General features: G+C 56.1%; 1 protein-coding gene across 1 annotated transcript; it reads left to right on the forward strand.

The window, feature by feature from the left end:
• The first annotated feature begins 2,123 nt into the window (after positions 1-2,123).
• CFAP410 (cilia and flagella associated protein 410) lies at positions 2,124-12,058 on the forward strand. Its single transcript, XM_075542226.1, has 7 exons — positions 2,124-2,303; positions 5,586-5,604; positions 6,945-6,991; positions 8,429-8,658; positions 9,686-9,860; positions 10,478-10,571; positions 11,485-12,058. Exons 1-7 carry the CDS (start codon positions 2,227-2,229, stop codon positions 11,617-11,619), a joined length of 777 nt encoding a protein of 258 aa, XP_075398341.1. The 5' UTR covers positions 2,124-2,226; the 3' UTR covers positions 11,620-12,058.
• Positions 12,059-14,903: the final 2,845 nt, after the last annotated feature.

A 14,903-nucleotide genomic window follows, 5' to 3' on the forward strand; every position in this document is an offset into this window, starting at 1 on the left:
TTTGGGTGCCCCAGTAAAAAGCTATGGGTGGAACCCAACTTCGTGCTCAGGTCACAGGCTGATAACATCTCCTCAGAGGTGTGATCTATTTAATAGTCATAAGATGAGACTCAACAAAGAACTCTCTTCTAGCTGGTGTGGGTCCTGTGCCTGTCACACCCACCTCTGGTTCATTGAATTCGGGCCATACAATGCGCCCACCCCCCCCCCCAATGTCTGCCAATCTAGGAAGATTTCAGAAGTCTTCTATCACATTTGATTTGCTAATTTGGTTCTGCTTCCACTGGCCTGTAATCTTCCAGCTTCCTGGCAACCCAGACCCAGACAGGCACACAATTCAGGAAAAGCCTCCCGCCTAATATCTGACATGAAGATTTGAGCCAAATTGGACTTTCCCTCTTCTACAACTGCATGAACTATTTGTCGTGTGTGTGAGCACGCGCGCGTGCATGCACGCACACCTGGTTTTGCTTCCCTAGAGAACTCAGGCCAACACAGCTGGGTTGTATTCTTTCACTATATTCAGTCAATCTGGAGGCCAAGCAAATATATGAAGAATGTGGCATCAGGCTTGGAAGAAGACTTAATTATAGCCTGCAATATACAGATGACTCAACATTGCTTCCTGTGTTAGGCTGTACTCTCTAGAGGAGCAAAACCAATGATGTGTGTGTGTGTGTGTGTGTGTGTGTGTGTGTGTGTGTGTGTGTACACGAGCTCAGCAATATGCATGGGCTACAACTACGTAGACCATTTCTTTACATACATCTCTTTCTGTATACATACACACATACACATCATTAGTTTTGCTTCTCTAAAAAGCACAGCCTAACACAGCAAGCATGTTGCAGGTTGTGGTCAAATCTTCCTACAATCCTGATGCCACAGTCTGCATGTATTTTGCTCAGTGTGCGGACTGAGCAAGTCTGGTGAAGAAATACAGACCTGATGCTCAGTTTGGCTGTTTTAAACCACACAGTAACCCCTGTTCTTTTTAAATCACTCTCTCTTTGTCTGTGTACAGGCTGTGCAAGAGCACAGTTACCTTTTCTGGACCTCCATTCTTCGCAATATCATCTATAATGTGTTATGATCACCAAAATAAAGAAAGCAAAAATCATCACCACTGGGCCAATAAGCAACATCATAATGATTTCGTTTTATTTGGATACACACTGGGCAACAAAGGCAGCAGCATTTAAGATACCAAACAACTGACTGCCGTGGGTAAATCTGCTGCAAAGGAACTCTTGCACGTATTGAAAAGCAAAGATGCCACTTTGGGGAGTAATAATTGCCTGGAATGTGAAGCTGGACCATGAATAAGGAACACCAAAGAACTGTGCACTTTAATGATGGCGGTGGCAAAGAATATTAAATACACCACGACTGCCCGGAGAACTCACAACTCTATCTGGAAATAAGTACAGTCAGAATGCTTCTTAGCAAAGAGCTTGGTAAGACTTTGTCTTCCAGCTCTGGTGGCGAAATGGGTTACGAAGTAGGCTGTGCACAGAGCTATGAACCACAAAGAGTCCATCAGGGGCTCCGTGGGAGAAAGCTAAGGCTGTCGACTTCTGTAAAGGTTTAAAGTCGTAGAAGTTCTGCCCTTTCCTATGAGATGGCTCTGAGTCGGGTTCAACTCGATGGCAGTGATTTCTTGTTTTGTTTTGAGACATGTCATCCGGAGGGACCTGTCCCTGGAGAAGGGCATCATTCTTAGTCAGCGAAAACTGAGGAACTGGATTGACACAGTGGCTGCAACAATGGGCTCTAGCTTAACAACAGTTGTCAGAAAGGTGAAGGACCGAGTAGTGCTTCCTTCTGTTGTACAGGAAGCCCCTGTAAGTAAAAACCCAGCCAACAGCGGCCCCAATTACAAGCCCGAGCGGCAAGGATAACGCAACACCTGCAGGTGGCAGCGAAGGGCCAACTAGCCTTCACCCTCTTCTGGCCCGAACGCGGAAGGCAGACTCCGCGCAGGCGCAGAACTAGGGACGGGAACGGAAGGGGTGGGGCTAAGAGCGGGGCTCTTCCGCGTCCCTTCGCACCACCCCGCCCCTGCGCCTGGCAGCCAATGGGCTCGCAGGGCCCGCCCCTGACGACGCGCCCCGCCCCTGGAAACGCGCGTCGCTAGGCGGGAACCCGAGGTGCAGCGAGCGAGCGGAGGAGCCAGGCGGGACCTGGCTAGCGCAGCCTGGCGTCCTGCTCGCTCGTGCGGCCGCCATGAAGCTGACACAGAAGATGGTGCTGTCCCGGGCCAAAGCCTCGGAGCTGGACAGTGTGCGAAAACTCAACTGCTGGTGAGGGCCTGTGGCCGCCCTGCGGTCCTCCCACCGGCATCTCCGCCGGGGCCGCAGGTTGTGGCCAGCGGAGCCGGAGCGCGAAGGGTTCGGCGCATCCTGGGTCCGGGCAGCTCTGGCAGCGCCTCAGAGCCGCCGCCCTGGAGTGCCCCGGCGGTCGGCCTGCCCAGGGCCTCCGGAAGGTTCTGCTCAGTCGTCCCCAGGTGGCCGTTGGCAAAGGGCGTCCCTCCTGAGAGGTGGTGTTTGGGACTCAGACCGAGAGACGCTGCTTTTCCTAAGAACTGCTAGGGTTTCCCCTAAGACTCGTTGCCCGACCTTTACATGGCTTTACTGGAGACTGATGCTTCCCTCTGGGTGGGTCTGATAGATGGAATTGCCAACAGTCGCTGGCAGTAATAAGGTTGGAGCGTTTTAAGCGGATTAACCATTCCTAGGAGGAAAGAGAGAACCGCTACTCAGAAATGATCATGATGAGTTCTGTTACGCAGGAGAAAGCTGACTCGCAGCACTTGGCAATAATAACAAGAAGCATGTAGGCGTACGGTTAAATGCTTGGGGGAGTACTTAACTGTGTGTTTGGGGGTAAAATGAAGGCAGCACAGACCAGTTCCGTGGAAGCTGAGGGCCAGAAGCATTTAGCAGAAGAGGTCACCTGGAGGTGAAGGCTCAGGGGACACAGCCCCGCTCAGTGTGTGCAGCTAAGCTAAGCTGGACCGCCAGCTCCGGCAGAGAGAGGCCCTTCCTCACACTGCCTCCAGGGAAGAAGCAAGCGGTCAGCGTCCTGAGCATCAGTGTGTATTCTGTTAGAGGGCCTTTCTGTGATCCCTGGCATAGCTGCTGTCTTGCCCAATTGGTTCTTTCTGCCATTTGCATTCAATAATGCATTGCTTTGTTCCGGAAGCATTCAAGTCCGATTTCTAGTCTCTCTCTGAGCAGGGAGAAACAGGATCCTTGTTTCAGGCTTCCCAAGGCTTCTTTCATATGTCCCATGTTTGGCCTTTGACCGTGGCCTCGCAAAAAGATTCCTTTGTTTTCCATCAGAGAAGAAACCAGCCTTCTGTCCTGTGGGCACTCGGAGAATTAGTAAATGTCACCTGTCTCCAAAGAAGAGCCACCAATCGTGCCCCTTGGTCTGAAAAGTACCTCCAGGCCTCTAGCAACCAAGTTTTGTAGAAGAAGCGATTTGGGGCCCCTCAGCGTCGAGGGTTGCCAGTCATCTGGGGGGTGGTGCTTGTTTGTTGCTTTCCGCTTCATCCCAGGCCTTTCTATTTGCAGTCACCTCCAGCTGGATGCCAACTGCCAACCTTTCAGCTAGGAATTAGCCACCATCTATGCCCCCAGGGGCTCCAATGTTGTCTCCTTAAGGTGGGAGAAATACAGTCGACCCATGTTATCTCCTTTATGCATACTTTGTGTGCGTGTATGTGTGTATGAAAAGGAAAACAAACCCACTGCCATTGAATCAACTCCTAGTGGCCCTATAGAGAGCAGTGTAGAAGTGCTCCATGGAGTTTCTGAGACGCTATGTTCTATTAGGAACAGAAAGCTTCCCTTTTCTCCGAAGGAGCAGCCAAGAGGTTGAACCACAGCCTTACTTATGCTTACCAGAGCAATGCTTAACACACTGCATTACCAAGGGTCCCTTATGTGTGGACGTATGTCTAATCAACACCTTCTGCCATGGAGTTGATTCTAACTCATAGTGACTCCATGTGGAGGGTTTCGAAGAGGAAATCTTTACAGGAGCAGGAGCCTCATCTCTCTCCCTTGGAGCAACTGGTGGGTTTGAACCACCAATCTGATGGTTAGCAGTTCAATACCTAACCCACAGTGCTACCAGGCCTCTGTGTGTGTGTGTGTGTGTGTGTGTGTGTGTGTGTTTTAAGCAATCAGGTAAAGGGCCAAGCTTTCATCCAACCTTCCCTGAATCAGCAAAGGATGAGAAAGGAGGATAGGAACAACCCCCCACCCCAGAACAGCAGCATATCTATCCTATTCCTTTATCCCACCCCTCCTGGCACCATTGCCCCTCAGCCACAGAAATCGTCGCATGTAAAACTACCCTCGCCACTCTTCATTGTCTTCCTGGAGAAGGAGCCCCGCTGGCTAAGTGTTTGGCTGCTAACTGAAAGGCTGGCAGTTTGAACCTGCTGACCGCTCCGCAGGAGAAAGCGGTGGCAGTCTGCTTCTGTGAAGACGGCACCGTGGGAACCCCGCGGCCTTCCCCGTTCTGCCGCGCAGGGTTGCCGTGAGTCAGACTCGGCTCACCACGAGCATTGCCTTGATGTTCAGAGACTGAACTGTATCCGTGGTAAATGGCAATGAACAGACTTTTGGAGTAGAAAGCCTCATCTTCCTCCCACAGCGCTGGTCGTTTTGAATTGCTAACCGTGTAGTCAGCAGCCCAGTGCATAACAACTATGCTACCAGGGCTGATCGAAGAACAGACTTTTGGTATGAGACAGATCTAATCCCAAATCTTGGTTCTACCGCTGATGAGGTGTGTTGCCTTGAGCAAAGTCCTTAGGCCTGCAGCTGCACTGTTGTACATCTGTAAGAGGAGATTACTAGGAGCCCTGCCTTCACAGCGTGCGGAGGGAGACGGGGAAAGAAACTCAGGGCCTCAAGGTCGTCTCCATTAATAGGTTTCTCTCCCCAAACTTTTCTTCACCAAAAAGAAATAAAATTGAGTGTTTCATGTAGTATAAACTTTGAGGTAAGGTGTAACAATGGTTGGTGAACTCTACCATAACCTGGTCTCTTTTAAAAAGCCACCAACTTCTTATGCTCATGATAAACAGGCATGGAATAGCCGGATCTAATGGGACAGCATTTTAGATTTCAACATCCACAGGGAAAGTTCTAGAAATCATACCAAAGGCCTCCACACATGCACACAGCCCAACTGACTGCCATCAAGTTATTTCCACTCAGTGACCCTAGAGGACAGAGGGGCTTTCCAAGGCTGTACGTCTCCACAGGAGAGGAGGCTCATCTTGCTCCCATGGCGCAGCCGGTCAGTTCAAACTGCTAAGCTACCAGGGCATCATCACACGCCCCTGCAGCTTTGATTTGAAGGAGCGCTTTGTTCAACAAGTAGCTTGCAGATCGGCCCAGAGCAACACATCGCTGTTGTCTCTGTTTTCTTTCTTTAGCTACTTCTCAAAAATCCTAAGACTCCTACGGCTCATGGGCACTTTTCATTCACTTGGGGAGTTGGGGTACTTTTCATTATGTTCATGTTCACCACAATTAAAGTGCATGTCTCTTTTCTTCCCCCAGGGGCAGCAACCTCACAGATGTAAGTATTACACGGTCGGTCTCCCACTGGGCTCTTCCCCAAGCACACTCAGACCAAGGCGCAGGCCAGGCCTCAGCCCCAAGTTGGCCCTGTGTTCGCGAGGTGGTTTGTAATGCCAAAGCCCACACGAGTCTAGAAGTCCTGTCAATGAAATGTGTACGGATAAATGTCACTGTCCTAGAATGAGTGCTACAGCTCACATAGAGAGGTGTGTCAATCATTGGTTTCTCCATCGACATTTTTGCTTGGGAACTGAAAAACGCTGGAGCACTGGTTGGTCCAGAAAGACCTGCTGCACGCTCTGCTGTCACTGAAATCCCCCTAAGAGAAAAGCCACATGACTCACTGCCATTGAGTTGATGCTGGCTCCTGGCTACCTTGTAGAGTAGGGTAGAGCTGCCCCTGTTGAGTTTCCGAGACTGTACCTCGCTGTGGGAGTAGAAAGCCCCATCTTCCTCCCACACAACAGCGGATGGATTTGAACTGCTGATGTTGCAATTAGGAGCCCAGTTCCTAACCACTATGCCACCAGGGCTCCCCACTGCCCATAGCAACCCTGGACGGCAGAGTAGAACTGCTCTTTAGGGTTTCTGACTATTAATCTTTGTGAAAGCAGACAGCCTCATCTTTCAACTTCAGAGCAGCTGGTGGGTTTGAACTACCAACTTGGTGGTTAACAGCCAAATGCTTAAATCACAGTACCACCAGGGCTCCAAAATACACCCTACTTAGAGAAAACAGAGGCACAGATGAGTACCACAATCATCGGAAAGAAGTCTGCAGGTGGGAAGTACTTTAACCAGACCATGAGCTGGAGGTCAGGACCCTGCCCACCTCCCGGCACTTGGTGCATGACAGGTGCTCAGATGTTTGGTAAACGGCTGTCAACGACTCTCCTGGTGATGTGGGTCCTGTGGACCCAGCCAAGAACCTGGCTGCCTTTGCTGCAGTTACCATTACCAGCATGTTCTGAGAGTGAAGCCGGCCTGCTACTTGGGCTGGCTGTGTCAGCACGGAGGACCTCATCCCTTTCCATGGGCCTCTGGGCAGCAAAAGAAACATTCTTTGTATTCCGAATGCTTTCTCAGCCCAGCCAACACTAACTGATGGCAGTGGGATTCCCATAGGCGGCACCCACCGTTTCTGCTTCAGCCAGAGTAATGCAGAGCCTAATGAGTAAGGGCTATTTTGTGGGAGGCCCCGTATGCCCCCAAAGAAGAGTGGGCTGCAGGCGGGCATGTCCAGCTTCCTGTATGGGGCTGATGGAAGGAAATGCTGTCAATGTGGGCATGGGGGATGCTGGCCAAGCACACAGTCACTGTCTCCCTTTTCTGCCTTAGATCTCCATATGCCGCGAGATGCCCAGCCTGGAAGTGATCACCCTCAGGTAGTCAATGCCCATCTCACCGAAGCCTGTGGTGTGAAAGTGGACAGTGAACCGGGATAAACGTCCTGGAGGGTGCTGCCTGCAGGGAGCCGTACAGCTGCTCCTGCAGCTCCACATGGCACCAGCGCCCCTATCTGGAGGCCTCCCCACGGCTTAGGTCTGCCATGGTCCTCACAGCAGCTGGGGCTGCCTGCAGGGGCATGCCAGCGGCCGTCCCTACCCTCTGAGTTCCACAGGGCCAGATGGAGGAGCTCTGCCAGCTTTGCTCCATCCTGTCGTCTGCCACTGAGGGCAGTCACCTCCTCCAGGGCCCTTTTCAGGGTGGGTTAGGCTGGGTGTCTAGAGCCACATCTGTGTACAAGAAAGAAGTTAATATCAAGCAAGAGCTGTACATCAAGCAGGTGCCCCGCTCAGTCCAATCAAGCCCACAGATCTGATGCAGGCCGGGCCCTCTTCATACTCACAGAGCTGTAGGGAGGTCACAGGCCTGTTGGGCGGAGTCGGGAGGACCCCAGGTCGGCGGAAACGTAGCAGGGCTTCACCCGCCTCAAACCTGATGCTGGACAACCCGAGCCCGGGTAGTCACACTCCACCCCTCCCCTCCTCTCGCCCAGGAACTACTTCAGAGGGGCGTGGTCATTTGATGGAGGCCTCCTGGAGGGAGGGCCGAAGCCTCTCACCTGCACAACAAACCCAAAAGCGACCCCCAAGAAAGCCTTTTCTGGAAAGACGGGGCCCTAGTCCATGTCTGTCACATAACTCGCACCTTGCTTTCTACCTCTCGGGTGGGGGTGGGGAAGCAGCAGCACCCCCTGAGGAGGAAGCGGGGACCTAGCAGGTGAGGCCTTTAGGCAGTACTCCCCAGGATGGGGTGGTCCAGCCTGGCCCACAAAGAACACACCGCCCCGGGAGACCCGGGCCTGCAGGGCTCCAGCTCTGGGTCCTTGGCATGTGGACATGGAGCTGCTCCCACTCCCCCACCTACTGGTGTCAGGGCTGACCTTGCCTTGTGTGTTTCTGGTCCTTTGACTTTTGCACGGATTCTGTGAGTCCCATTGACACTGGGCTTTCTGAAGCTCAGTGCGCAGGCCTCTTTACCCCAGAGCTCTCCCTGACATGATTGGACGAGTAGGTTTCTGGCCCATCTGAGGTGTAGCGGTGTGCCTGCCCCTGTAGGGCGAGTGTCCCCCCTGAGTGAAGCCCCGGGGATGCCCAAAGGCAGATGTCCCAGAGCCCGGGTGCAGAGAGAGCCTCCTGCCTTCCTCTCCTCCAGGCCCTCCTCGGCTCAAGGCCCCTGGACTCTGACACAGATAGCACCCCCCCACACACCCTGACCCCCTTCCCTAGTGCTGCTCCCTGGCCTCAGTTTGCAGTGAGACCGGAGGTGCCAGGCCGCCCCAGGTGCTGTGCCTGGCGCTAACCACACTGTCCCCACAGCGTCAATGGTGTCTCAACCCTGGAGCCCATGCGGCACTGCTGTCACCTGAGCGAGCTCTACCTGCGCAAGAACCGCATCCCAAGCCTGGCGGAGCTCTTCTACCTGAAGGGCTTGCCGCGCCTGCGGGTGCTGTGGCTGGCCGAGAACCCGTGCTGCGAGCCTGACCCCCACCTCTACCGCATGACCGTGCTGCGCAACCTGCCCAGCCTCCAGAAGCTGGACAACCAGGGTGGGTATTGCGCTGGCCCCCTGCTATGTGCAGCTCCGGGACCTAGGAGGCCTAGGAAATCCCTGAGACCCACAGCAGGGAGGGAGGGAAGCTGCCCGGCCCCCTCCCTCGTTCCCTTCTCTACCCAGGCCCTGTCTTTCAAGACACTCCTCAAAGGGCCCCTCCCAAGGTGCTGGCTGCTTCTAAGAATGTTGGTTCTGATCATCTGACCACCCCTGTTAGGGTACAAGCGTGAGGATCCCCAGGAGGACACGATGGACCTGGCAGGGGATGGGGGGGCTTTGCCTTTTTCCCCCCAGACTTGATATTTGAGGGCTGTTTGGGGTTTGGAGAAGGTTGAACAAAGTCCACAGAGAGCTCCCACATGCCCACTGACCCGCACGGGTTTCCCATCCTGCCATAAACCCTCAGCCCCATCCCCATGGAGCCACGTGCTGGCTTTGAAGGGGTGATGGCTGGGCATGCAGGTGGTGGGGCCGTTGGGCTGTCCCCTCACGCGCCAGCACCTGCACCATCTGCACTTTGTGCTCGGCAGGAGGAGGGCACCTCACCAGATTTCTATCCGGAGCGCCCTGTTCCCGGGAGATGCGCCGTGCGTCTCTCTTGTGCTTTCCCTTGGTCGCCCACTGGCCCACCCGGGAAGGCAGTTTGCCAGCACTGCCAGCCCTACGTGTGACAGGTGTTTGCTTCCAGGCAGGCAGCTTCCATGTAAACAGTCATCAGGGGATTGAACCATGCGAGTGGAGTAAACATGGCCATCTCTGGTTAAGCTGTGCCTTGCCTAGGGGCTTCCCGCAGGTGCAGACATCCGAGCCCGCAGCTAGTCACATGTCTAGTGAGTGCCTGGACTGGGGACACGGAAGGGCACAGCCTTCGGACACCAGAGATGCCACCCTCTAAGTGATACCCATGGGGCGACACACACAAACCCCTTCCGACGAGGGCTGAGGGCCACAGGGATGAGCAGCCCTGGTGAGGGGCTCCGTGCCGGGGACCCACCTCCAGCTCTGGCCCCTTCACCCCACAGCTGTGACCGAAGAAGAGCTGTCTCGAGCACTGATGGAGGGGCACGAGATCATGGCCGCTCCGACCACAGAGGACATGGACAGCGAGCAGCCTGGGCTGCCCGACACCCTGAGCTCCATAGACACTTCTGCCGAGACCGAGGCGGACACGCTGGGCTTCAGTGCTGACGGGGCGAGGTGCGGCTCTCAAGAGAGGAGGGCTGCCCAGCCCACTATGCAGGGGAGGGAAGGGAAGGGGCTTTCTCTGTCACGCTGCTTGCCCTTGCTTGTAGTCTTTGTATTGCCAACCATGTGTGTGCCATGTTCATCAAACAGCATGAGGTGCTCAGACACACACACACACACACACACACACACGGCCTCTGAGTCCCTGAGGACACTGGGAGGGGACCGAATGCCAGGACAGAGGTGGGTTTGGTCCAGCTGGGATGGGAGTATACTGTACAACCTGCCCCGTGCAGGAGCCAGGGCCCACAGAGGGCTGTGTGTGTGTTTAGTACCCCGGACACTGTCTGCATGGGAGAAATTACAGCTGGGGAGCCGGGGGCTTCCCTTGCATGGGGGAAGAGCAAAGAGAAGTCCCGGCTGTGCCAGTCTTTGCCATCATGCCTCCTAGCCTAGAGCCCTGGTCCCACCTCACTCTGGCTTTGTTTTGTCTGCCTGTTTTGCTGGGGGAAGTGGGATGGGGTAATGGAAGGGGTGTCTCTTCACAAAGGAGAGACTGCACTATGCTCCTGGGCATGGGGACCTGTCCCCTCGATTCTGCTGAGGCCCACGCTACCTGTCTTCCCCAGCTGCATCCAGGAGCATCTGGGCCTGAGACCACCATCCCGGGACCAGTCTTCCTCCTGCCCACCTCGAGAGGCCACCAGCAGCCTCAAGAGCAGGGTGAGTGCCCTGCCAGCCCCTGACCCCTGCGCCCTGACTGTGGTACTGTGGGTGGGGAGGCGTTGAGACCCTCCAGGAATCCACACCAAGCCCAGGCCCTGAGGATGGGAAATGGGTCCTGGGGCCCCTGCCTGGCTCTAAGCTCATAGGGAGCGTGGCTCTGCAAGGTGGCCACCCAGGTGGGCAGCAGAGAGAGGAGGCAGCCATTAGGCTGACATGTATTCTCTCGGCCTGCGCTGCCTTGAGGATGGTGGGAGCACCCAGCCAGCCACAGGGTCCAGAGCCCCTCCCTCCAGTCACCTCCCTGTTTAATGCGGTGACAGGGTTGAGCCTCCCTCGTGACTTAAAAGGGCAGTTTTCTAACTTATGCAGTCTCCAGGAAGGCTGCTTCTCTGCAGTTTGGGGTGCCCAGAACCCCCTCCTTCCCTGCCTGTCTCCTTTCTCCCCATCCCTGAGGCCCCATGGAGCTCCCAAATGGGGGGGGGGGGGAGGCTCTGAGAGTGAAACCTGCATTCTCCCCGGTGCCTCCAGCAAACGAAGTGCATGTGTAGACGCCAGGAACATGTGTCCGGCAGCACACATACCTGATGCACACAGAGCAAGCATGCACGTGTGTGTGTGTCAGAGAGCTACCCTGCAGCTGGTTGGCCCATCCCCGCCCCCTCCCTGTCCAGTCTCCTTGTCTGTGGAAGTGGGTGGCTGTGAGGGCCCTACGGTAGGTGTACACGTGGCGTTCCAGCAGGCAGGTGTGTGCCCCGTGGAAGTGATGGCTGCATTGATGTCTGTGTGCCTACATTTGGCCGGTCACTCCTCCCCAGCCCCCGGGTCCCCTGCTCCCTGTGACATGGGTATGGCTGCATCCAGAGAGTGGGAGTGGCCCGCGTCGGGCACTCAGGGGCACTTCTGTCCCCAGAACAATGTGCTGACTGCCATCCTGCTGCTGCTGCGGGAGCTGGATGCTGAGGGCCTGGAGGTGGTCCGCCAGACAGTGGGCAGCCGTCTCCAGGCCCTGCACCGGCGGGGGGAGCTGCAGGAGGACGTGGAGTGAGCCCACCAGACTGCTGGACTATGCGACACCATCACCTCCCCACCGGAAGTCCCAGTGTGTCCCCAGCACTGCTACTGCCCACAGCCTCTGCCTGCCCCAAGCTAGGAGGTTGCTTCAGGCCAGGAGCCAGCACCAGATCCGTGTCTGTGGGAACCTCCTCACCAGTCTCCCAGCTCCCCGCCCTGAAAAGGCTCCAGACAGCCTCTCTGGCAGGAGACAAGTGCAACCATGGGGCGGACCTGAGCCTTCTGCACTGACTGCTCCTGGGGACAGCTGGGCCAGTGAGGACTGGCCAGGCCAGCAGACTCTGGTGCCTTCCTGGCCAAACCGCTGCCAGGCCTGAGCCTATTTCCCTGAGCCTGTGAGGGTCCCGGCTGGACTGGGCACATCCTACAGTGGAAGGATCGGAAGGCGATTTCCCCAATAAAGTATTTTTCCAAAATCCCATCTGTATGTAGACATGCCCAAAAACAGGCCCTGCCCAGGTCACTTCACTTAGCTGCATGGGGGAGACGCTGCTGGAAGTTCAGCCCACTTTATCTTCTGACTGGTCGGCCAAGGGAATCTTCCAGCATGCTGGCCGCCTGGGCCTGCCACGCGCATCTGCCTCCATGAAAGGAAGGACATGTCTTCCTGGAGGAGGAGTGCAGTCCGTCCTTGCCCTCCCTCTGCTGCTGTGTGAGGTGTTTGCTGGCTCAGCCAGGTGGAAGCCCCCAGTGCAACTGTGGGAGAGGAGGGGTTCTCAACCTGTGGGTCACAACCCCTTTGTGTGGGGGGGGTCAAAAGACCTTTCACAAGGGCCTCCCAATTCACCACAGTAGCAAAATTATAGTTATGAACGAAAATAATTTTATGGTTGGAGTCACCACAACACGAGGGACTGTATTAAAGGGTCGCGGCATTAGGAAGGTTGAGAACCACTGGTCTAAGATGTTTCCCTGGTGAAGAGGGGCAGGCAGAACTGGTCTTGATGCCCTGCAGCTGGGCAGCACAGCCAGAATCTAGGGCCCAGCAAAAAAAGCCCAGGGGACACCCCAGGAAGTGAGGTTGTAAGCGTGTCTGAGCCATGACCAAGAATGATCAACTCGTGGTGGCAAGTCACTAGGCCAGGGGGGAGAGAGCAGGCTGCCCTCTGCCCTTCCTTCCTACTGGGCTGGGCTCCAGCCCTCCCTCAGCCGTCTCAGGGTCAGGCAAATGGAGGGCACGGGTTATACGGACAGGATAGCTAGCCTGAGGGAGGCAGAACTACAGATCAGCACAAGGCCCAGGCCTCATGGGGAGGTCACGCCAGTGAGCCACCTGGCAGTGTCTCTGTGTGCACTGCCTGTGTACCTGCAGCGACCCTGGCTTGGTCTGAGCTGTGTGAAGGAGGCGCGTGGCTTTCTGTGGACATGGAGGCAGGCTGTCACAGGCCTGCGTCTGGGTCTTCTTGTGACTGATGGGTGCTCTCCATCAAGCACTTGATCTGAGGGAGTCAATGGTGTGACATAGTAGGAAGACCACTTTCCCGCCCAACTCACCCTGCCTGAACTGCCAGCCACGGCCCAAGGGGGGCAGCACACAGCCTTCTCTGCTGACCCCTGCCCCTCAGGCACAACTTATTGGGGCTGTTGTTTGGGCCCATCAGATCTCAGCCCCCACCCATCACCGGCTCCCCTCAACTTCTCCACACACACCCCCTCCCACCAAGTCCACCCGCTCTGGGCTCAGTTGGCACCCTTGGCTGGGGAGGATGAAGTGGGGTCTACTCTACCCCCCCACCCCCATCAGCGGGTGCTGGGCAGTTTTACCTGCCTGCTGGGAGGAAGGGGCTCAGGTGCATTTGCCAGTTTCCATGGCTTGAACACTCACTGTGGTTGCCTGCGGGCCTGCAGGGTGAGGTCACAGATCCAAGAGGGCAGGGGCGGCTGCAGACACGAGCTGGCGGGTGCTGGGCAGGGGGAGGGTAGGGTGGCTGGTCCAAGTGGGTGCTAAGAAGCTGCTTTGTTAGAGGAGCACCATCTTTCTCCAGGGAAGTTTCCTTTAGCCTTCGCAGGATGGGCAGGTAGGCACTGCCTACAGCTCCCTACCCACCCTGACCCCTCCTCTTTCAGCTCCACTCACCCTCCTTTGGGGCCTAGTGTACCCCTGCTGAGCCTCTCCGGCTTCCCTCCATGCTGGTGGGACCTGGGGTCTGTCAGGGCCTTATTCACACCCTTTCTTCCTCCTGGGCCTCAGGGTAAAGCTGGGCCCAGCCTCGCCTGCAGGCGGGGCAACCTTGGCTAAGATGGTTCCCCTCCCAGCCCTTCCCCCTGCAGCTGGGCAGCAGGGAGCAGTCCCACCTCAGCAGCTCATGAGGATGAGGTAAGGGAGCAAGTGACTGCCGTGCCAACCATGAGAGTTCAGTCCCTCGGGCAGGAAGCCACCCACAGCCCTGCCCTGCTTTGCCCTGCTCTGGGTGCCCCAGACCTCCAGACTGCCATCCACACAGCCAGAAACTTGGCCCACTGCCTCAGGAAGTGCTGGCCCCTAGTCATTGCGCTGGTCAGACAGCACCAGAACCCCACAGCTTGTCACGGGAAAGGGAACCACAGAGGACAGCCCCCCACTCCTCCACTCAGCCATGGGGGCCAAGAGCAGGGAGGGTCAAGTTTACAGCTCCGTGCTGCTGAACTCAAGACTGAGGGAGCTGCTGGCATTGGATGGCTGCTGGGCGAGGAAGGTGGGCTCCTGTCAGGGACAGTGCCTGGTGACCACACCTGCCCAGGTTTGCAGAGGGAAGGTCACTCATTCCTGGGGCCCTTAGTCCCTACTGGGACTCAACCAGGGCCGCCACTGAGAAACCTGCAGGGCCTCAGACTTCTACAAGTCCCCACTCTGCAGGTGGAGCACCTTGAACTTCAGCTTGAATGTGAATGGGGCCCTCCACACTCAGACCCCATGTCAACAGACAGGGGCTTCATTTTCCCAACCCAGTCCAGGGGCTCTGCTGTTGACCCTGAGCCATGCCTCGGACTGAGCGTGTACCACCACTGTCCAAAATTTATCCAACAGGGACCCAGGTTTCAGCTGACCAGCTGACCTTTCCCTCCTCTCACCCGCGCCCCCAATGTCATGGTTTCAGTTTAAACGAGCCCAGGGGCCTTGTGCATGGTCTACTGCTGAGACTGGGGCCTTTCAGGGGCTGGGGCCAGGCTCAGAAACTCCTAAGACAGAGCAGTGCCAGGGGACCAGGAGGCTGAAGTCCCTCTGCCCCTCAGATCATACACTCCAGACCAAGGCAAGCACTGGGGGAACTCAGATCA

The sequence above is a fragment of the Tenrec ecaudatus genome, chromosome 2 (assembly GCF_050624435.1).
Source record: "Tenrec ecaudatus isolate mTenEca1 chromosome 2, mTenEca1.hap1, whole genome shotgun sequence".
Classification (NCBI taxonomy): Eukaryota; Metazoa; Chordata; class Mammalia; order Afrosoricida; family Tenrecidae; genus Tenrec; species Tenrec ecaudatus.